The following is a 24,809-nucleotide window of genomic DNA, read 5'->3' on the forward strand; positions in this document are numbered from 1 at the left end:
GTTTTAGTTAAGAATCCTATTTTTTCTAATGGGAAATTTTTCTACTTGTCTTGAGGTCTCCTGGCAAATATTTCTTTACTATCATAGAGGACAGACATTTTGAATTGTTCATTAGGTTTATTTCCTCTACCGTAGGCATTGGTCATGTTATTGCCAGCATAGTAGAAAGGCTGAAGTATCTAATAGGAATAGCTGTATGAAGGTGAGGAAAATTCAAATTGCACTAAGGTTCCCCTTCTGCTTGTAATTTATGCAGAAAAAATGGGGGATTGGTTATGAGATTTTTTTGAGTCACAGAAGTCAAGTCTTTTAAACTTCCTGCTAGAGCACTGTGTAAATGCAGAGAGACAGAGCTTGTAAGATCTGTCCATTTTACCAACACAATACGAGTCATTATGTGCTTTTCTCCCTAATAGGAAAATAAGATTATCAGAAGTTCAGTGGGATTACAACAAGCACTTCCACAGTACACCTGTAGTAGTATCCCAATAATAGGTATATTAGTGTCCTACTTCCTATTGACATGTATTGCAGTTGTTTCTCAGACGTCAGGTTCCTTATTTCTGCATGTTCCACAGAATTTTTGGAAACGGTATGTGGTTTATCTTCAGTTTTAGTTTGGAGAATGTTAAAAACTTTTGGAACAAAATGCCAGAACACTAGTTTCTGTAGAAGACCACCTACGTTTGAAGTCCTTTTTATTTTATTTTTCTTTTTACCTTTTTTTTTTCCTTTTCTTTTTCCTTAAATACATTGACTTAATAATTAGCTACTGAAGTGGACCGATTACATGATCTCAGCTGTGTGCCTTTACTTAATAAAATACTTAGTGACTTGAATCACTGAATTGGATTATTTTTTCTCTCTTACAGGGAAGTTAAATTTAATCAAAGTGTCAATATTACCTAATGCAATTATTTTTCCAGAGTATAACAGAGCTTATTTAAGACAGCTTCAAAAGCAAACAGCACTTGAAGGTTACTATGACTAAACTGATCTGTTGTTTCATAAATCTGTAAAAATTTTCTTCTTTGAATCCGTAACTCATAAAAGTAGTAAGAGGGTTTTATTTGCTCTTGAAGGATATTATAATGATTAACAATAGTAGTAAATCAGATTAATGAGTAGATAAATCTCAATCGTATTGTTCTGTAATTCCAACTTTTGTTGTTCAGAATATGCAGCTTGTTATTGATGGCTGTGCAGGTGAGACTACAGTATAAATACTGTATTTTCCAGGGAGTTTGTAATACTTACTTAGTTTGAAAGCCTTAGACTCTGGACTTCAGTCACATGCATTTGAATCTAAGCACAAATGTGCTGTCTCCCTTGCCTTCCATGCCCTATTTTTCTTATAATTACATAAGTTGGTATGCCACCTGGGTATCTTACACCTCCATATAGTTAAAAGGAGAAAGGCCTAGGCGCCCCTGCTGTAGATGTATTGGACCATGAGTGAGAGTGTCTTAATTTCATGGAGTAACTGAGTACCTGAATTCCAGATTTGCTAAAGTTGGGTTGTATGAATATCTCTGATATGTTTCCTTTTTGTGTAAAGTATAGTAATCTCATCTTTCGTGACTAGCTCACACATGGTATGCATGACTCCAAAAGGTGTAACAATTTTTGTAAGAGTTATGTATGTGAACAAATTTCAGATTATTTCTTTCTATCATATTTATCTCAATAGCTAAGAAATCTTTCGAGCTTGGATCTACGTCATATCACGGAACTGGATAATGAAACTGTGATGGAAATAGTAAAGAGATGCAAAAACCTTAATTCCCTCAATCTGTGTCTGAACTGGATCATCAATGACAGGTAACTTCATTATAGCATCTAAAACCAGTGTGAAGCAAATTTATCTAGTTGTATTAATTGAGAATAATTCCTTATGGTTTGGGGGTTGGAGGAGATCAGTAAAAGCAAACTGTTTTCTGTTTATTCTGGCTTGTTTTGGCTAAATCATCTAGACACATATTTTACAGAGTGTTCGTATAGTTCCGTAGTGGATAAAAGACTGGATGGCAGCACTAATCTGTTTCCTGTAGATTTCATGAGGATATGCTCTTTACCATGTGTGGTTGAAATGTGCAATTGCAATTATGACTCCTTCAATAGGTGGCCAGGATTCAAACAGATTTATATTCCTACAAACAATGAAGCAGATGTTTGAGTACCTAAGGAAAAATAAACTGCTTGTGGGTTAAGTAGTGGAATTCATGTTTTTTTCAGAAAGCAACAAGTCCTTCATTTTTTGACAAAGAGACTCTCCAGAATGAGACTGAAAGAATGACTGAGGTGTTACCTTAGGCTTTTCCTTTTGACCAGAATACCTCCTGTCCTGCTGTATTCTGCGCTTTTGATCAAGTGATGTATTTTAACATCAAATAAATGCACACAGATGATATATAGTTATATTGCAGATCAGATGAAAAATGAAAAATATTGAGAATTTAAAATGTGGAAGTTTCCCTTTAAAATGAGAGAACTGAGCAAAGCTACTACCTCAAGGTGCACAGGAAAGAACATTTTGAATTACTTTTAATAGATTAGTTTATTATAACTGATGCTTTAAACAATAGAAAAGAGACGCTTTTAACAGAGAAGAGTTCTGAGACAGTTTCATATAAACCAGAATGATGTGTTCTAGCAATTGTATTTCTTCCCCATGGTTACAGATTTTTTTTTTCTAACATACTCTCTTTCAAGGTTTTCTGAAGTCTTTAAGAATGTACTAAAGAGTAAATGAGCTTAGACTTTGGTGAAATTATAATGTTCTAAAAATACTGAAATTGAAATGTGTTGAATAGGAAGTACGAATGAACTGTTACTGTAACTCCTTTTAGCCTTTAAGACTGTTTTTTATTTTCGTAGGTTTAGGTCAGACCCTTAGCATAACTGCACTGGTTTTGAAAGCATTCTGTTTCCTCAGATCTTTCTGTCTGTAGGGCCTTATTTGCATATGCAGAGTAAGGCTACTGTAATGGAAAATTTTAGAATAAGTCAGAAAAATACGAAGAAAAATGTAAATTTAAAAGACAGGCACTTTTCAGGTTTTAATTAAATTACTCAGAAACGGTATACCTTTCTGCATGAATGTTTTGAGTAGGACAGTCTGCTAAGTATCATCCAAACTGATGCCAAACTGTCTTTGAAATTACATTATTAGATTACTAGAATAGAATATATATATTAATTATATGCATATGACTTTAAAACTTCATATTTAATATAGTTAGAATTATGAAGCTTAACAAGAAAAGGAAACCCTTTCCAGCAATGACAGATAACCTGCTGTTGTGTGTAAAGTGTTAGATCATTGACTTTTGTGTCGGTAGTTCTTTCTATTTTGTGTTTATTTCTGATCATACCCGTCAGTAGTTTTTCAACATGGAACTGAGAACTAAAACTTGACTGTAGATTTAAGTTTGACTATTTAAATTAGCTTCTAGCTAAAAGCAAACAAAGAGAGAATTTAGAAAATAATGCTTTTGTTAAATCTTATTCATAGGCAGTCAATTGGCAATTCAAGTGTTTCTCCTCTTTTACAAGGGAGATGAAGCTCCGAATACCAGTCTTAACTGAATAAAGTCATTTCCCCTACTTCTTCAAAATGCTGAATTAAGAATTGCTGGAAATAATATAAAAGGAATGTGATACAACCACTGGACTTTAATTAATGTAGACACCAGTTTAGCAAAGTATTACGGTTATATTCACATTGACAATAGGGGTGATCCTTCAGAAGTTCACAGGACTGTTCAGGTGCTTTCCTTGGGTAAAAACTCAAATTAGTTTAAACTAACTAAACGAGTTTATTAATGATTTAAGGCAAGATGAGCTTTATTTGTTTGATGCCATTTGATGGCTTCTAGTCAGAGGGGATGTGAGAGGAGCTTCTGGATCTTCATACCTTGGAGTAAACTTTTTGTTTGTCATCGTTTCCAACAAATATGAGACTGTAGCAGTCTAACGTTTTACCTGCCTCTTGGTTTTAAATTAGATCAGTTTCACTGTGTCACCTCGCCACCCTCTCATCCCCCACCCTCCATTATCAAGCCTGCTTACTTGTGAGATCCAATTTCATTGAGCTTGTATTCCAGATTTTTTTCAAATTTAACAAGACACTATTTTGTTCTCTTTGGAATGATTGAGGGTTGGGGATTTTTACTTTTCTTTAAAAGCTTGAAACTGTTTTCCTCCATTCCTTTGTGCAGAAACGAGGGTGAAAGAAAACTAGAAAGTTCTCAAAAATACCAGTGTAGCTTAAAGATGTATCTATGAATTATCTCTTAAAGGTAGTTGATTATTGGTAGGTTTTACAGCTGAAGTAAATCACTGATTTTAAGACTTTATTTTAAATGCCTTTATTGTTTCTAGAAATCCATAAAAATTCTTTCCATAATCAAGACTGTGGCCCCAGAAAATTTTAATGCTCTCTTGCTTGTGACACGGTGTTGTATCTAATGCTGTGACTATTATATTTCTTGCTAAAAGGAACTTACAGAGTGCAGGATCTCTGCATGGCAGGCACCCGGTGAGATTTTTGGTGACTCTTTTGCATGTGCAAGAATTAACAACAAGTATTATTTCTCTGTTTTGATTAAAGCTATTTTTGTTTTTGAAAGTAAACACCTAAAGGCTTATGTAGGGCAGTAAAAAATAATTTCTTTTTACTTAAGTCAAAAATATGTTCAGTATGTTCAGTGGAAATACTCTTGACATCAGTTTTAAAATGAAAGGAAAGCAGGTCTCTAATAATGACTTGTAAAAAAGTGTCTAAAAGTTAAGAGTTAAGCAAGATCAAAAAAAGACCTATTAAAATAATCTAACAATGATTTTTTCTGTAAGAGTTACAGCTCTCTCAAAAGCTTAATATACTATTTATCATGTTGATTAAATACATTATAGAAACAGTCCTACTTCTTCTTTCAAATATGAACAAAACTTATCTTGCAAACTCTTTAGTATGCATCATGAGTAGAGTATCTCAAGTCTTTGCAATTGGAAGGGAGTGAAAGTGAGTTTTCTGTACATGGTGATGTGAATAATATACTCTGAAGCTAGATTCAAAGAACCTTATCACCTTGAAGCTGCCTTAATGGTGACTGCATTTATTCTTTTGAATTTCAGTTGATAAAATAAAAATAGTGACATCTAGAAATAAATCTCATGAGGGATTCAGGAAAATGTAGTATGACGTACTGACAAAATTTTCAGGGGTGTGCGATTTTTCTAATAGTTTTGAGGAATATCTTCTTTGTATTATAGCCTTGAGTTATCAAGGAGCAAGCAGCAGTTAATCTAGTATTTTTTTTTGTGAATCTTACCACTGTGGACTTTGAATGGCAATTCACTTCAACTTCTGTATTACGTAGTTCATCTAGAGATAGACATATAAAAGCTGTGCAGTGACTGGGATGTCTTCAGAGTATATCTGCTTGCTTAAGTCATCCTTCTGACTAAAACATCCCCTTAGTGATGTTTGTATAGAGGATGTTTGCCAGCCCTTATTGTATCTCTGGTTCTTCTAATAAACATCATGGTGCAGGCAATAGTGCAGATAAGATAAGGAACTTTATCTAGAGCTACAGTGAGATTTTTTGATGCCATAGTACTGCCAGGCATCCAGGATAAGGTTCCACCTGCATAATAAAATTAACAATTGGTTTTGCAGTCACAGGACAATAATTTCCCAACATTCGAGAACTTTGGTCCTTCCTCTGTAGGTGGTGCCGAAGTATTCTTGTAATAATGTCTCAAGAGAGCTGTATTTTTTCACACAGTTTATCACACGTTTATTGTAGGTGACTTTGTTAGCTGGTGCTGATATTTGCAGAGCATCTGGAGGTTGTTGAGAGTAAGCTATGGCTGTGACTTAGAGGCAGATGTGCAGTATCCGCATGGCACAGTAAAACAGTGAGTAAGATTGGTTGATGGCCTTGTAGCGGTATCACTTACCACTGTCAGACTTCTAATTAGTAATGTGAGGGAAGACAAACATCATGTGCACCTTCCTGAGCTTTCAGCACACGTGAAAAACCTGAATTTGGTCTAATTATACCAGTTTTGAGAAAACTGCTATCCTTCTTTTGTGCTTTCATGAAATATCACTGTTTAATAAACCAGGGTAAATGGTGTAATGGGACAGTCTCCACATATTATTATAATGCAGACTTGTTGGTGAGGATTCTGGTTGGAGTACCAGATGGAGGAACTTGAAAGTGCAGATTTTTGACCAGGGTAGTAGTCAGCAAGTCAAGATATCGAAGAAATTCAGAGGAAACATGGAATATATAGTTGGAAGCCAGATCATAAGCCTGAACATGAAAATGTGCAGCAGCATAGTCAGAAGAAAGGAGCATTTACTCCTTAGAAGAGACTCCATCTGCTTTATTCTGCTGAGTCACTCACACAGTATCATTTTCTCAGGATTGGGTATCATACTTGTTGGCATAGAGCATATGGGAGTTTCTACATTGTTCCTTAGCACAGTAAGCTTTGAACATGGTCTTCCATATCTTAGAGAAGTGTTCAAAAAAAATTGTGTTGACTGCCTACCATGAGTTCATATGAACCCATGTAACCAGCCTTGGGAGCATCTGCTGTAATCTGGATGTGTTGTGGGTAGAGGATACAATGCTGAAGATGGTCTCAGCAGGTGGCTTGCTCACTATGTTTAATCACAAAGCTGCTGGTGTGTATGAATGCCCCAACATTTCATTGGCAGACACAAGCATCAAAATAGTAGCTGAATTCTTGCAGTATATTTTTAATAAAGTGCAAGATTAGTGAATGTTAGAATTATTTTCAAGAAAAATAATAAAATGAATCTTTCTGAAAGTATAAGGCTCTGCATATATGATATGGAAAATATTTTAATAAAATTACTTCTAAAATTTATTATAAATTTATTATTTATAAAAATATATGAAGCTTTCAACTTGCCTATATTTTTGTACAGGCAAAAACGTTCATTTTATCTGTGATGACTACAGATGCTAATATAGCATCTTAGTATTCATCACCTTGGATCTGACTGAAGTGGAAATGTGCTTCAGGAGCACTGATACTTATTTCTGTCATTTTGTATAATCTGGACTTGGGGATATAGTAGAGCCTTCCAGAAAAGCAAATCTGCTTCTGTATTATATTTGTCAGGAATCATTCTAGGTGAATGCTAGCATTTCTTAATTCTAATTTAATTTCATCTTTTCAGTGTTATCTGAAAGATGATCTGCTTTGAGTTCTTTGCATATTTATCAGATATTTAGTCAGCTACATTAAGAACTTAAACTCCATAAAAGTTACCTAACGTAACACAAATTAATTACAATTTTAAAATTACTTATTCTTTCATAAAATCTATTTTAATTAAATTTGTAAGAAAATTTGCTTCATCCCACAGATGTGTTTCGTTAATTGATTTGAGCCTGACTGTCAGATTTTTTTTAGATTTCAAAATAAAACATAGAAGTTGCACAAAGAAAGATAATTGGCCTACTTTGGTGAATTTCCTACTTCAAATTGTGAGTCTTTTTTCTTTCCCCCTCCTTTTTTCTTTCTTTTTTTTTTTTTTATTTTTCCAAAAGCTATCGTGAAAAAATGTATGAAAAAATAATCCTTTGTGATTAGTCCAGAATGGTGGGCTGACCTTGGCTGGCTGCCAGATGCATACCCAGCTGCTCTGTTACTCCTTCCCATTACTCCCCAAGAGGAGAAAATAAGATAGAAAGGCCCATGAGTTGAGATAAAGACAGAGAGATCACTCACCAGTTAACTGTCATAAGTAAACTAGACCTGACTTGGGGCAGATTAATTTATTGCCAATTAAAAATAGAGTAGTATAGTGAGGAGTAAAAGGCCAAAAACGAACCACCTTCCCTCACCCTCCCCTTTTTCCCAGACTCAACTTCAAGCCTTTGTTCCAAACTCGTTGTCCTCCTCCCCATGAAGCAGCACAGGGCAGTGTGAAACAGGGGTTGCAGGAGGTTCATAGGACTTTATTTCTGCCACTCCGCTTTCACACTTTTCCTCTGCTCTGGCATGGGCTCTTGTACTGGGTTTATATGGCAAGGTTTTAGGAGGGGGGAGTGCTGCAGGGGTGGCTTTTGCGAGAAGATGCCAGAAGCTGCTCCTGTGTTGAACAGAGCCAGTTCCAGCTGTCTCCAAAACAGACCTGCCACTGGCCAAAGCTGAGGCAATCAGCGATATGAATAACATGTTTAAGAAGGGTAAAAACCACTACACAACAGCAGCCAAAAGAGAGGAGTGAGAATATGTGAGAGAAACAGACACTAAGGTTAGTGAAAAAAGGAGTAGGTGCTCCAGGCACCAGAGCAGAGATTCCTGTACAGCCTGTGGTGAAGACCATGGTGACACAAATTGTCCCTCTGCAGCGCATGGAGGTCTGCAGTGGAATAGATAGCCACTCTGTAGCCCATGGAGGACCTCACGCCAGAGAAGGTAGATGTGCCCTGAAGGAAGCTGTGACCTTGTGGAAAGCCCACACTGGAGCAGGCTCCTGGCAGGAACTGCAGCCTATGGAGAGGACCCCACACAGGAGCACGTTTTCTGGCAGAACTGTGACCCTGTGGGGGACACACACTGGAGCACTCTGTTCCTAAAGCACTGTACCCTGTGGAAAGGACCCACACTGAAGAAGTTCATGAAAAACTGCAGCCTGTGGGAAGGACTCACATTAGAGAAGGTTGTGAAAACTGTCTCCTGTGGGAGGGACCCCATGCTGGAGCAGGGAAAGACCGTAAGGAGGAAGGAGTGACAGACAAAGCATTATGAACTGACTGCAACCCCCATTCCCCGTTGCCTGGTGCTGTTTGAGGGGAAGAGGTAAAGGACTTGGGAGTGAAGTTGAGCCTAGGAAAGAGGTGGGAGTGAGGTGTTCTTAAATTTGTTCTTATTCTCAGTATCCTGTATCCTGCTCTGTTTAATTGGCAATAAATTAAATAAATTTCTCCGAGTCAAGTCTGTTTTGCCCATGATGGTAATTGGTGAGCGATCTCCCTGTCCTTACCTTGACCCACAAGCCTTTTTCATCTTATTTTCTCCCTCTGTCCTACTAAGAATGAAGAGTGAGACAGCAACTTGGTGGGCACGTGGCGACTAGTCAAGGTTAACTTGCCACAGCTCTCTGTGGGCTATTGTCCTTCATGAACTGCTCCAGTGTGAGTGTTTCCCATGGATTGCAGTTCTTCAAGAACTGCTCCAATGTGGGTCCCTTCCATAGGGTACAACCTGTAAAGAACAGACTGCTCCAAACATGGGTCTCCCACAGGCCACAGTTTCTGCCAGAAAACGTGTTCCTGTGTGGACTTCTTTCCATGGACTGCAGCTTCCCTCAGAGCATCTCCATCTGCTGCGGCATGGGGCACCCTGTAAGTTGCAGTGTGGATATCTACTCCAGTGTGGTCTGCCATGGTCTGCAGAGGACAACCTGCTTGACCAAGGTCTCCCCCAGGGGCTGCAGGGAAATCTCTGCTGTGGTGCCTGGATCACTTCCTCTACCTTTTTCGTCTCTGACCTTGGTGTCTGCAGGGCTATTTCTCTCGCATTGTCCTCACTCCTCTCTCTCACACTCTAGCGTGCAGCACTTTTTCGTTTTCAGTATGCTTTCCCAGAAGTGTCATCATCTTGACCTGATATAACACTACTGAAATATTTTATGATAGTTTCTTTGATGTAAACATGCAGAAAACAAAAAATAAAATGCTGTTGTGTTTGATAGCTGTCTCTACTATTTATATTCTTCCATAAGTAACTCCAGTTTTACTCTTGCCATGGGTTAACCTTGTCTAATAGCCAAACACCCACCTACTGCTCATTTCCTTCTCAGCAGGACCGAGGGCGGAGGGGGAAGGAAAACATTGGAATTACAAAGCTCATGGGTTGAAATAAAGACAGGCAGGGAGATCACTTACCAGTTAGTGTTGAGGGCAAAACAGATTTGACTTGGAGAAAATTAATTCTAATTTATTCCTAGTTAAAATAGGTTTAGTTAGTGAGAAACAAAAAGGCAGACATTAAAACAGCACCTTTCCTGCCTCTTTTCCGGGCTCAACTTTACATTTTCACTCCTGAGTCCTCTACTTACCTTAGCTGTAGAGGTGCATGGGGAGAAGGTGTTACAATCAGTACTCAGTGATTCCTCTCTGCTGCTCCTTCCTTCTCATGTTTCCTCTGCTCTGGTGTGGCTCTCCATGGGCCACAGGTCCTTTAGGAGTATTCTTCTGCTCTGGCATGGGCTCCTCCACAGGCTGTAGTGTAGGTATCTGCTCCAGTGCTATGAAGCACCTCTAACTCCTCTTTCCTTGACCTTAGTGTTTGTACTGCTGTTTCTCATGGTCTTTTGCTCCTTCCTCCTATCTGTGTTTGGTGCAGTTTTGGCTTGGTTTTGCCCTTTCTTAAATACTTTCTCCCAGAGGTGCCACTGTGTTTGCTGAGGAACTCAGCTGTGCCGTGGGTCTGTTGGAGTCAGCTGTGTCCAGCACAGGGCAACCCTGACCTCTCCTCACTGAGACCACCCTGCAGCCACCCCTGCAAGCATCTGGACATCTCCACCCAGTATAGTGGTTTTCATTTCACAACTAAGAACAAGTTACTGGGGGTCAGTTCTTTTCCTAGCCAATTAAAATATGAAGTTACATGATTCTTGTTGCTATGATTAATCGAAACAGATATTCTGTAATATTTCTTCACAACATTGAGGTAGCATTTACCATGCAGTTTTTCAGTTGGCAGACTTGGAAATTATCGTTCATACCTTACTTCAGTGAAGTGATATCTTACGTAATTTAGTTTTTGCTTTCATTGTGCAATACTGAGAATGACATCTTAGATGCCCAAGATTGCAAAATGAACTTCGTGTGGAATCTAGCAGTGTCCACATATTTGTGCCATTCTATTTAACTTTGGTTCAAACGTTGTGTTACTTTTCTGTCCAGTCTGAAAGTGATTTGAAAAAAAATTGGGAAATAATTCAACACATATCTCAGCAGTTATCCCTCAAATCACTATCCTCATCAGAGTTACTAGTCCTTTCAGCTTATAATTATAAGCCCTGAACGCACTTTATAACGGTTTCTGAGAACAGTTTCTTTGGCATTGTTATCAAATAAACTATATTTTACAAACATTTGTTTGGAACAGATCATTCTCATACTGTCTACAAAGTTTAACCAATGATAAAAATTAGAATGCATTTTCTATAATTGAGTGTAACTGTCCATTTATGGAGATTTTAGCCTGCTAATTCTACTTCTCTCTATGACTGATATTAGAAGAAATAGTTTTTTATGAATCGTTTTCTGGTGGAAATTGAGGTTATTAGAAAGAGGAACACTTTCAAGCTATTGTCGAGATTTGCCACCCTTTTGTCTTTCTTTACATACTTGAAAAGTGGAGAAAATGGTCCACTGTTGTCACACTGCTGAAATGTATGATAAATGAAGCTCTGCAAATAGTGAAAATATGAGGAGGGTGATTAAGTCTGACAATTCTCATGTAAAAAACTTGGGATGATAAATATCTCCTGTGATTAGTTATTAATTTAGTGCAGGGGACTAGCATCAGCCTAAACAATTTTATGAGTTGTGGCATAAAAAAAAATTTTGGAAGATAGGTATGCACTTGTTAAACCAAAGGAGAAATTGCTTAGACTTGATTGCTAATAATTAGAAATGGCAGACTTGACACAAATGTGGCTTGACTATTTTCTGTATGACATTCTGTACAGAAATTAAGAAAGTGCAGTGTTCCCTGAAGGCATGGAAATGACAGTGTGTTATAAATCTGAATTCTTAGTGCGTCATGAAGACTGAAAGGTTTTGGATATGTATCATTTCTGTACAAATAAAATATTTGCAGTGTTATTATTTGATGTAGTACAGAAAAATAAAAAAATCAACCTACCAACGCTCAGAAAAGAATATGTAGTCCTTACTGCGATTACTATTGCATTCTGAGATTACAACCTATTATTCACCATGCAGTCAGAATAGACACAGTACTTGAAAAAAAGAGAGAAGAAGGGATGGCTGTCTTAATGATTTACCGCACTCTCTATATTGTTTAGAGTCTGTCAGTGTATCCATTGTAAATACCATTTGAAAGGAGCATAACCATATTCTAAATTTGCTTTAGGCTGTTCCTTGCTGCATGGGTTATAAGTCCAAAATTAAAATAATTTTGCTATTTCTTTTTTTTGTGGTTTTTTTGTTTGTTTGTTTGGTTGGTTGTTTTTTTATGTGTAGGTGAACATAAGACCCGTGTTATTGTTGGGGTCATGCCATCATTAAACAGGATATGTGTCAGATGCTATATGCTAATTGCCTTCAATCCTGATCAGGTTAACTCAATGATTCCTTCTTTTTCTCTTCTTCAAACCAAAGAAGACTGCTATATGCTGAATTTTCTATGATGTTAAATGTAGTTATTTTGTCTATTTAGAATTCAGGATTAACTGATAAGTACTGACTTGTAAAGGAGATGAAAAATTAATGTACCTTTGAGAAGTTGCAGTAACCTTGAAGTGGAAGATGGTGATGAAATCAAAGTTGACCTGGCAGAAAGAGTGACTAGGTAGTTCTGGAATTGACCGTAATACTGTAATGAGGAAAATAAGCAGTAACTTAAAGTGGTGATCATAATGATGTCTGTAGGGTATAGGCAATGAGCAAGTGAGGGATGCAAAGAAAAAAAAATAAAAGAACTAAACAGTATGTTTGGATAAAATTCTCATTGAATTCTCTGCATACCCTGTGATCACGATCTACTGATTTTCAGAACCGTGGTGAAATGGTTTGAGACTTCCTTCAGTCCACGCATCTAGTTTCTAATGTCATGGAGTGAGGAAGACGCTGGTGTATATCCACCTCTGTGTGCCAGAGGGGAGCTGGGACTCAGCCAGCTTGTACAGCTAACCTGTGGAGGGACAGAGTGTTCCAGGCCTCACGGTTCCAATACACACAGAGAAGACAGGAAACACCCTTCCCGCTCATTAAACATAGTCTGAATTTTTCACTGATAACCATTTTTTATAATCTGTAGAGTATTATCTGGCATTATGCCACACCTGGAGTACTATTTCCATTTCTGATCTCCCCAGTAGAAGAAAGATGTGGACATTCTGGAGAGAATTCTGCAAAAGGCCAGAAATATGATGAAGGGACTGGAGGATCTCCCCTAAAAGGAAAGGTTGAGAGAGCTGGAACTGTTCAGCTTGGAGAAAAGAAGGCTCAGGGAGATCTCATCAGTGTATATACCTATCTGAAGGGAGGGTGCAGAGAAGACAGAGCCAGGTTCTTTTCAGTGGTGCCTGGTGACAGGTGAGAGGCAGTGGGCACACCCTGAAACACAGGAGGGTCCTCCTGAACATGAGGAAATACTTTTCCCTTCTGACTATCAAGGAAGAGATGCAACATACATATATGCTCATGATTGAAGTATGGACTTAACCTGTGCAATAATGACCATGGTTATCCCTGAATGTGAAACATGTGCTGTGATCAAGCAAGCCAAGTGGTTAAAACCTCTCTGGTATGGAGTACGATGGTTGAAATATAAATATGGGGAGGCCTGGCAGATTTATAATATCACGCTCCCACAAACCACAACCAAAACCAGCTCAAGATAGTTTGTGTTTTGATTGTTAAGAAAACTGGAGGTAGAATAAGTGAACCTCACCATAGCAGCCATCTCTGCATCTCTGAATTCTTCAAGGCTTGTCATGACATCTTTGGACAGACCATATCTCCCTATTCTGGAAAATGTATTGGCCAAGCAGGACCTAGACAAGGACCTCGAGAAATCTCAGACACATTGATGTTGTCGTCATTGATGTTATTGCTTACAGTGAAGAGTGAGAAAAATTTGTTTTACTCTTATTCTTTCTGTGTCTCCTCCAGTATCAGTTACCTGCTCCTACCTCCTACTCTGTCTTATTTTTTGTCTTTCCTTATCCTCCCCTTCAGATTTCGTCTAATATGAATATAATTTGTCTAGACAGTGGTGTTTAACAGATGGTTGTGAGCCTATAGTAGTGGGAGAGTTAAGAGCAGTGCCAAAAGTTATGCACTGGAACAGGTTTGCCAGGTTGCAGTCAATCCAGACTGTGTTCGGTGGTCTGCTACTGTTGTGGTATGATTGAAGGCATTGTTTCCAAAGGCATGAGGCTGTTTTCTGTATATGATGTCATCCTTTCTCCCTGCCCCTCAGCAACACTTTCCTACTTTTTCGGGGGGGGACGGGGAGTGAAAAAAGCAGGACTAGCATCTTAGTACCATCATCAATGTCTAATCTTAAGTAGTTTTGGTTTTTACCAAAAGAGGGCAGCTAATACAATCTTTATATGACCTAAAAGATTGCTGGAAAAGCAGTTTCTTTATAAATTCTCCTCGTTTCTAAAGGAGTAAAGTTAAAATAAAACTAGTTTACAAGTACTTAATACTTGCTATTTCAGATTTTCATATTTTTTCTGGATGAGTTTAAAACATTTTTGAAGGTGTTTATTGCCATTCACGTGATCAGTCAGTATTTCTGATGAAAGTCCTATCTGTATTTGACTGTTTAATTTTACACAGTGAAAGAGCCACCTTTGCTTTGCTGGGTTTATTTAGTTCTTTACAGTAGTACTTCTGTTTCCGTTGTGAAAAGAGATCACGTTACCTCTAGACATGCTGCAGCTAGCTGGATTTACCAAGACCTGCCAGCTTGTCATTAGTAAAGACTTTTTCCAGCTCTTTGATGAAGCTTATGGATATCTGAGAAAGGAAAAGTTCCTGTAATAGAGAAGCATCTTCTGGAAGAACGGCACTGCCAGTAGTGTTTTCCTAGCTTCCCCTGTCAGTTTTCCCAGTTTTCCCCTGTCAGAGAGAAAACAAGATACAATGAAATATTAACCTACTTGGAAAGCTGTTCAAATTATGCGGCTAGTAAAATAAATAGATTTCTCTTTTGGTCGCCTTCAGGACAAGAGTCTTCACAAATAGAAATGAGAAATCATTAATGATTAATACTTTAATTCCATTCCTATAAAATGGACTAGTATACTTTTAACTTAATGTTTTATAGAACTCAGCAAAACAACAAGCCGTACATGATATGTCTGGCATCACACAAAAAACTCATGTGTTAAAATAGACCTTACACTTCTTATCTGAGGTTAGTGAATTTAAAGTTTTGGAACAATTTCTGATACATTTTCTTTTGTTTTGTTTTAAATTTTATTTATCTTTAGTTATTTTTCTTTCAAAATAGGTATATTTTAAAGTTTATGCTTTTATTTCTTTATTCTGTATTTTTATTGTATGTAGATGTACACATATATATATATAAAATATCATGAAAATAGTATGCTGTGTTTTCTGGGTGGGTGATAACAGATTTTTGCATTTTGTGTAGGCATACTAAAGGTATCGAATGAATGAGTACTTCCTATTTAGGGAAGTCTAAGTCTAGATAAGAGTTACATCTAGGTAAGTTTGTAAATCTGTTAGTAGTTTGCTTACTTCGGAGCAATGTGTCAGACAGAAGTATTTTTTTAGTTGAAGCCACACTATGTTCCAGTTTCAGACTTCACCAAGAATTAGGCGTGCTAAACCTTTGTGCCAAAACCTGAGGCTGGATGCAGCATCTGAAAAGCCTAGTTACAAGAAAGATATAGTAATTCGCTGCTTGCGGACCCTGCCCAGTGCAGAGCAGAAGAGAACCAAAGGCTAAATTTGGCTGTCCACCTATTATTAAACAAATGAGAATCTATCAATAAGGCATAGCAATAAACTTATTAGACTGAACAGTGAGTAAGATATTACTAAGCAAGGCCTGTCATGTAGTCATACAATTTTTTCAGATATTGAAGATACTTTACTACTATGAATAAAGTGCTTAAAGCAAGTCTTACTATGTACTTACTAATACTACATATTTCTTTTGGCTGATAGTTTTCAGTGGTTTCTTCTTCTACAAATGCAGTATGCAGTGATTCTGATTTTTTTTTTAAGTGATCCCTTAAATTTTGACATATGTAGGTTATATTAAAAGAATGCCTTTGCACAAGTATTTGATATAGGCTAGATGTTTTGTTATACTTGCATTTTAAAAACTGCAGAAAATCCAAACCCATGAAATAGTTGGTTAAAAATGCAGGTGATTAATAGGGTATTAGGACTGTACTTGTTCTATTTGTTGATATATGATCCAATTCACTACAAGCAGTTTATACAGATAGTGTGAATCCATACTCATTTAGACTCTTCTCGTATAAACACATGCAAATTCAATTTCTGGGTTCTAACATTGTTTAAAACTTCTAGCTACTAGAACAGAAATGTAATTGATCATTTAGACTTTAAAGAAAGTGTTTCTCTAATCTGTATGGCAAACTATAATCCCATTTCTATTTTCAGACATATCAATTAAATACTGGTCAGCTGAATTTGGCTTAGAAAGTTTGTGCCATCCTTTAGCATTTCAGCGGAGGAAAAATAAAAAGTGTGTGCACAGGCTTTCATCCATTAGTTGTCTTCTGTCCTGGGAGACTGTGGCAGGAATTTAAAATGATATTAGACTCCCCTGGGGCAACCAAACAAGAAGGAAAATACATTCCATGCAACATAGTTGTGCTCAGTGGTCTCCATTTGGACCGTTTCCCTGCCTGTTTCTTGTCTCTCTGTTAATGGCAGTTGCAGCAGAATTGCCAATATTTGTTGTAGCTTGAAACTGACTGTAATGGACATTCCTGATTTTACGTAATAGCATAGTAGCTCAGAAATTTAAGGTTACCTTCAACCCTCAATCATTATTTAACCACAAAAATCCATTTTATTTTAGTACTCTATAAACTTCCAGGGCAAAATAATGTTTTCTAAAAGTTTAGCGTTCTGAATTCAAAAAAAGATAATTGAAATACAAATAAAACCCAGATTATCTAGTAATAACTTACTTTTCCAAACATTACTTGAAAACTAAGGCTCTTGCCTTTAGATAGATACACCTCTTAAACTTCAAATCATCCCATTTGCACTATCAATTAATCTTTTTTACAAATAGTATTTTATGATATTTTCTGCAGCTCAGCAAATTGCAGTCTACACGAATTACATTTCAGAGTGAGTATAATATAGAAATATTCTTTAGACAACTCATCAGAATAACCTCTTCTGTACTCCCTCTTCTCCTTACCTGTAATGCTAAACAATTGTCTTAAACTTAGAGGAGTCTTAATCAGTGTCTTAATCAGTGAGGAGATTTTTGTATCATTCTCTCCTAAAAAATGTTTTTGGTTATTCTGGTTACTGTATACTTGGTGTAACAAAAACTACTTTGTTGCTTTGCTTGCCACATTTCATTTTCTAAGTAAAACATTGTCTTGTTTTGGAAAAAAATCTTAACCACAGTATTGAAGGCTATTAAGAATTTGCTTAAATATTTAAAATCTTGAGGTCAAATTTTAAAATAAGCATTTCAGAAGAATTTTCAATAGCACATACACTTTTATTTTTGCCTGTAACATTGTTTTGATTCATTGCTTTCCCATATAGTATATGTAGCTCAGTAGTCAATACTGACAAATGTTTGCTGAATAAAGTTTGCGAAAATGTGTCCTGGTTAGCCTTGCTCTAAATGATGATATATTAATATATCTATGAACCTCGATACCTGTGAGTTTTATGAAACAAATAAGGTGAAGCAATGCGAAGCTATGATTATTTTTTGAAAGCAGTACAAAAGTTAGAATTTGAATTATCACTGTTATATCCAGTTTTGCTAAAATACCAATCATAAAACATAGAAATTAGGGTGGTTTTGTTTGGGGATTTTTTGATTATGGGTAGATTGGTCTCTCCAAGGACAAATGAATGTACAAAACTGTTCTGTAATGTATAGTAATATAAAAATTTGTACCTATTAGAAATTAATGGAATATGCTGTTTTCACATTTTTCCTTTTTTTTTTGTAAAATAATTTTCTATAATTTTGCATTACAAATGGCTGTAAGTGAAGCATAGACTTTGTAAAAAACACCTCTCTGAAGCATTTTTTTTGTATTGGCTGCCAAAATGGAAACTGCCAGGATAGAAATAATAACAGGTGCTGATTAATTTTTTTTTTTCTTCTCTAAATCTTGCCCTAGTCTCTGATCCTTTCATTTACAGGCTTATAAAAATGTTAATTATTGTTTATTTCATTTTTATTGGCTCAATTCACATTTGATTGTTTACACATCTAACAATCAGAGAATTTATTCTCTTAAGTTTGTCCTCTAGCTCTGCAAAGTTTTTCTCTTTCTATAAATAACATACTGTATAGGCTGTTTGTTTGTTTGTTTGTTTGTTTCTTTGTTTTTAGCGCATAGTTGTCTTTTGGAACAGAGAGATTGTAGAATCGTAGAGTGGTTTGGGTTGGAAAGGATCTCAAAGATCATCTAGTTCCAACCCCCCTGCCATGGGCAGGGAAACCATCCAGTACACCAGATTGCTCAAAGCCCCATCCAGCCTCGCCTAGAACACTTCAAGGGATGGGGCATCCACAGCTTCTCTGGGCAACATCTTCCAGTACCCCACCACCCTCAGAGTGAAATATTTCTTCCTTATATCTAATCTAAATCTGCCCTCTTTCAGTTTAAAGCCATTGCCCCTTGTCCTATCACTACACGCCCTTGCAAAAAGTCCTCTCCAGCTTTCCTGTAGGCCCCTTTAAGTACTGGAAGGCTGCTATAAGATCACCCCGAAGCCTTCTCTTCTCCAGGGTGAACAGCCCCAACTCTCTCAGCCTGTCTTCATAGCAGAGGTGCTCCAGCCCTCGAATCATCTTTGTGGCCCTCCTCTGGACTCACTCCAGAGCTGAATGCAGTACTTCATGAGAGCAGAGTAGAGGGGCAGAATCACCTCTCTCGACCTCCTGGCCACGCTTCTTTTGATGCAGCCCAGGATATGGTTGGCTTTCTGGGCTGCAAGTGCACTTTGCCAGCTCGCATTGAGCTTCTCATCCACCAGCACCCCCAAGTCCTTTTCCTCAGGGCTGCTCTCAATCCATTCTCCGCCCAGCCTGTGCTTGTGCTTGGGATTGCCCCAACCCATGTGCAGGACCTTGCACTTGGCCTTGTTGAGCTTCATTAGGTTCTCACAGACCCGCTTCTCCAGCCTGTCAAGGTCCTTCTGGATGGCATCCCTTCCATCTAGTGTGTCTACAACACCACACAGCTTGGTGTCATCAGCAAATTCGCTGAGGGTGCACTCGATCCCACTGTCCATGTCACCAACAAAGATGTTACCGGCCCCAGTACTGACCCCTGAGGAACACCACTCGTCACTAGTTTCCACTTGGACATTGAACCGTTGACCACAACTCTCTGAGTGCGACCATCCAGCCAATTCCTTATCTGCCGAGTGGTCCATCCATCAAATCCATGTCTCTCCAGTTTAGAGACAAGGATGTTGTGTGGGACACTATCAAATGCTTTGGATAGATCCAGGTAGACGATGTCAGTTGCTCTTCCCCTATCCATCAATGCCGTAACCTCATCATAGAAGGCCACCAAATTAGTCAGGCAGGATTTGCCCTTAGTGAAGCCATGTTGGCTGTCACCAATCACCTCCTTATTTTCTATGTGCTTTAGCATAGTTGCCAGGAGGATCTGCTCCATGATCTTGGTGGGCACAGAGGTGAGACTGACTAGCCTGTAGTTCCCTGTGTCTTCCTCTTTTTTCCCCTTTTTAAAGATGGGGGCTATATTTCCCCTTTTCCAGTCAGTGAGAACTTCACCAGATTGTCATGACTTCTGAAATATGATGGACAGCGGCTTAGCAACTTCATCCACCAGTTCCTGCAGGACCAATGGATGCACCTCATCAGGTCCCATGGACTTGCTTGCCTTCACGTTATTTAGATGGTTTTGAACCTGATCTCCTACAGTGGGTAGTTCTTCGTTCTCCTAATCCCTGCCTTAGCCGTGCAGCTGGAGCTCTTGCCAGTGAAGACTGAGGCAAAGAAGTCATTGAGAACCTCAGCCTTCTCCATATCCTGGGTAGCCAGGTCCCCCGTTTCCTTCTGGAGAAGGCCCACGTTTTCCCTAGATCTCTTTTTATCACTGACATATCTAAAGAAGTTTTTCTTGTTGCCCTTGATGTCCCTGGCCAGATTTAACTCTACCAGGGCTTTAGCTTTCCTAACCTGATCTCTGGTTACTCGGACAATTGCTCTGTATTCTTCCCAGGCTACCTGTCCTTGCTTCCACCCTCTATAGGCCTTCTCTTTGTATCCTACTTGGTCCGGGAGCTCCTTGTTCATTCATGCAGGCCTCCTGGTGTTCCTACCAGACTTTCTCTTTGTTGGGATGCACTGCTCCTGAGCTTGGAGGAGGTGATCCGTGAATATTATCCAGCTTTCTTGTGCCCCTCTTCCCTCCAGGGCCTCGTCCTATTGTACTCTACCAAGGAGATCCCTGAAATAGTATGGTTATAAAGCTTTTTTCAAAATGTAGCTGAACAATGGACTTTTTTTGTGGTAAAGTAGGACTTTTCAAACAAGTAACCATGCCTGAGACAAGAATTATATCAGGAATTTAACCATGTTGTGTTGGAGATAGTTTTATGTTGTTAAAAATAAAAATGTGCTCTGTGATCTCAAGATCACAGAGTAGCTGTGGCTACTTAGCTGAACCAGAAGACAGTGACAGTGGTCCTACAGCTTGTAACAGTTTGAGGGCAGGAGATGCACCCTGGCAGGAGCAGTGAACTATGGGATACAACTGGGATGGGCTTAAGGCTACTTGGCTGCCTCCAGCCACTCTGAGTGTTGTAGACTACAATGACATTATCCGATAGTATTCTGTTAATTTGATCTCTGGGCAATTTTTGCTCTCTGGTACTTGGCTTTTTCATGCTGTCTACATCCACACCTTTCAAGGTGGTCCCAACAGCTTCACTGATTATCCTTTAAAAAGAGAGTTTACCTACCAGTGATCATCCTTTTCAATTTGTTTGGACCCTTTATTTATCTCTTTTATTTTCTTTATTGTTAGTATTTTGAGTCAAGCCTGTATCTCCTGTTTGTACAGCGTTTAACACTGTTAATCTGCAGCCCAGTCTTCATGTTGGCAAGAAAAAGCTCGAGCTGTACGCCTTTGCTTGTGAGAGATGAGAAGGCAGGCTGCTGTGCCTCTGTGTCTCAGAGAGTTTGTTCTTGCAGTCAGCAGCTGTGACTCCAGACCCTGCATGCTACTGTCAGACAGTGGATGAACAAAACTGTTGTTGTGCTATAGGTCACTGGTGGTTTACGTGATTTTCAAGTAACCATTTCCCTAGACATTCCCAAAGCCTATTGGTCCTAAGAGAAGGACTTAAAAAAAAAAGCTTACAGCTAAAATATGTCACTGGATCTTCAATTTAGTTTCAGGAAATTATTTTGTCACACTTCTCTTTCAAGCTTCATTTTACATAGATACTTTGAGTATTCAGAGGGTAGAATAAAAGTATTGCAGAGCAAAGTAAAGCAACTGCTTCTGAGACTGCAAATTATTCCAGTCATTTCATCAGGAAAGAAGACCTTATAAGTGCGCACTCTTCTTCATATACTACCTATTGCCTCTCACAGTGAGTCTTTTTCAGCAAATGCCTTGAATATAGTGGTATTAAATAGACACTTGCATCAAAGTAACTTTTGTTGCAGTAAGTCAAATGGTCATATAATGATTTGTATATATTGTTCAATTGCATCTTAAAAGGGCTACAGGAAAAGCAAATAGTTGGGTTTTTTAGGTACTTTGGATAAACATCAGCTCTCAGTTTACATTATCTTAAAATCCACTGGTGGTATAGTTTAGAAAAGTAACCCAGCTATGTTCAAGTTAAAAACACTGTTTGAATAGCAATGCACTTGTAAATGTCTAGGGACAAGAGTTGTACAAAAATCTCTCCACTTCTGAAAACAGAAATTCTTTCAACAAATATATGCAATATTAATAGTCTTAAAAAATTATTTCAATATGTGACACTTGCATGCGATTTAAACCATTATCTTTACTCATACTGTTTAAGTACAGATGATGTTTTACAATTTTTACCATAAAGACTTCATCATCTAATGTAATATTTTAATGTTTCCTGAAATTTCAAGATTTTTTTTGCACTTAGATATGAAATACCATATAGCATCCATATACATAAATATATATACATGCATGCATGTTATGCAGAATTTGTTCAGGAACTTAAAAGTGATTTTTTCTACAGAATTTTCCATAAAGGCTGTATGTTTGAACATAGGAGAAGAAATTTTACTGATAATTGTACAGTATCAAGACTTTTGAAGTCATACATCAAGATCAAGTAATATTCTAGCAATAGTAGATTAAAGCTAATAATATTACATCATTAGAGTTGTTTTATGAACTTACTCTCAATCTTAGAAAATGGATATGATTTCCCTAAGCTCATAGTAATATCACTTTTCAAAACAGAATTAAAATCCTAATTACACTTACACATTCTACAAGAGATTCATTTAACTGTTTTTCCACATGTACATTGCTAATAGCTGTCCATGTCTATCTCATGAAATAATCTCTTACTAAAACAGGGTACTCGGTAATTTCTCATTAACAGTCGTGGGTATTTTGATTAATGGCAGAGCAGAAAGATCAAAATATATTGGTTTTTTTTTTTATCTTTGTCTTCACACAGTAAGTACTTGCACAGGAGAGGAAAGGGTAATGAAAAACAAAGAGACAGTTCTAATACTGAATTATCCAATATAAAATCCAACTGTTAGGAATTGCTAAGCCTTCTTGACATGCACAAGTAGTTTAGACTATGTCTGTATTAAACTATGTGGTCATTTTACTGCTTCCAAAACAGGAGATCTAAGGGAGCAAAAGGATAAGTGAAAGTGTGAATTGTCAGGAAAAGACTTCTATTACCGTAATAGTGGAGGACACAAATGTTCATTTGGAGCAGAGTATTTGGGTGATTGGATGATGTAGAGTATTTCTAACTTCAGCGTAGTATATGATTTAAGACAATTTTTTTCATTCTAGCTTTCACTCCTGAATGCAAGTGTAAAATACTGTTTGCTATAACATCAGCATGAAGAGGTGACTAAGAATCTCATACTTTTGCTTTTTATTTAATACGTATGGGAAACGATAGAGATGATTTGTCTAATTGCTCTGTTGTAGTTAAATTATAGAGAAAAGGTCAACCTAGTCATTGTCAAACTACGAAAGAAAACACGTTTATAGCCCTGAAGAACCATTATGTCAGTTTTAGGCTGTTCATAAGTGTATAACACGTTTGCTAGGATACATAAATCTTATCTTTCTTGGAATTACAGCAGACTTGCTCTGTTACAGGCACTTGGTACTGCTGAGTAGAGATAACCTTTAGTATTGTCTGTTAATTGCACGTTCTTTAGTTGTTGCATGTTTCTCAAGATTTGTGTACAGTAAAACCTGGCTACTTTAATGAGTAGAAATGGATGTGCCAGATTGCAGTTTGACCCTTCTATTTTCATGTAGTTAACACATGATGGGTGACAGGACAAAATCTGTAGCTTCTAGCTGCTATAGTTGAGTTGGCATGGACAAATGATTAGAGGATACTTGTTAAAATTGCAAATGCTCTGTTTTAGGTACCCTCCCTGTCCTTTGTAGAAAGTTTAGTATCTTGTGTGAGTGATATTGTAAGGACTTTGTGTACTATGGTTACTCTTAAGGGATAGGAGGCAAGGTGATGAGCAAGCATGACAGAGAAAAATCGACCATGTGGATACAAATATTAAGAAGAACTACAGCCCTTATGATTGGCCAGCAGATGGTTTGTCTTTGTGTCTGGTGTTCTAATATGATTAACAAAGTGACCCACTTTCAATGTGTTCCTTCTCTTTTCACTTTGCTGGTCTCTTCATGGGAAGAGTTATATCCCCTGAGAGCATGTTCAGGCATAACGAACAAATGCATTTGTTGTTGTCTGCTATTCTGCCACTTTAAGCAATCCTGTTTCCACATTTGGCTGTTATCTGCAGTGGCAATACCATCTCCTTATTGGTTTGGTTGGCTACTGCAGCCACCTCCAACTAACTTAGGCACATTTAGCTGTATGTGGGTGGACAATATAAAATGAGTTTGCTGTGCTCTGCGGCTTCAGGGAGCAATTACGATTTTATTTTCATCTCTTGTTGCTCTGCCAGGTCAAGCTTAGATCAGGCCTCACAATCAGTCTTCTGATCATAGCGGTGCAGACTAACATTTTTGCATATGAAAGAGCTTGGCACAACTGTAGGAATAATGGGAAATAGTCTTGTGGGTTCAAGTTCCATTAGAACAAAATTTGTCATTGCAAAATGGGAGCTCGAGAAAAAACAAGTTGAGTATTTTCCAACAGTACAGTATTTTCCAATATTATCTGTCTCTTTTGCAGCTTTTAGGAACACTTTTTTTGAGGTGGAGGTGATAAAAATGAAGAACATGGTTTCTTGTTAGCAGATGCATAATAAACTTTTTGTGAGTCTATTCCACAATTGCATTGACGATGTAGTAGAGAGTAGAATAAAGAACATGAAAATACTTTTACCAACATACTAAAATATGCAAAATAATTTGAGAAACATGTTTTTTCTTTGGTAAAGGGAATAACAAAGTTATTGTTTAATAGAGCCACTATCGTTTAATAGAGCCACTCTTATTGTCTTTAAGTCATTATTTTAGCTTCTTATAACTGAAGACACTGTGTTCCTCAATTCTGTTGGATTTTGTACATAAAAATGATGAAATAATAAACCTTACAAAGACTATC

General features: G+C 37.6%; 1 protein-coding gene across 1 annotated transcript in view; it reads left to right on the forward strand.

The window, feature by feature from the left end:
• FBXL17 (F-box and leucine rich repeat protein 17) overlaps positions 1–24,809 on the forward strand; it is a 310,520-nt gene that overhangs the window by 100,341 nt on the left and 185,370 nt on the right. The window contains exon 6 of the mRNA XM_086629367.1: positions 1,691–1,821. Coding sequence (XP_086485493.1) covers positions 1,691–1,821 — 131 coding nt within the window. The remainder of the gene's footprint in view (positions 1–1,690; positions 1,822–24,809) is intronic.

The sequence above is a fragment of the Tauraco erythrolophus genome, chromosome Z, assembly GCF_009769465.1.
Source record: "Tauraco erythrolophus isolate bTauEry1 chromosome Z, bTauEry1.pri, whole genome shotgun sequence".
NCBI lineage: Eukaryota > Metazoa > Chordata > Aves > Musophagiformes > Musophagidae > Tauraco > Tauraco erythrolophus.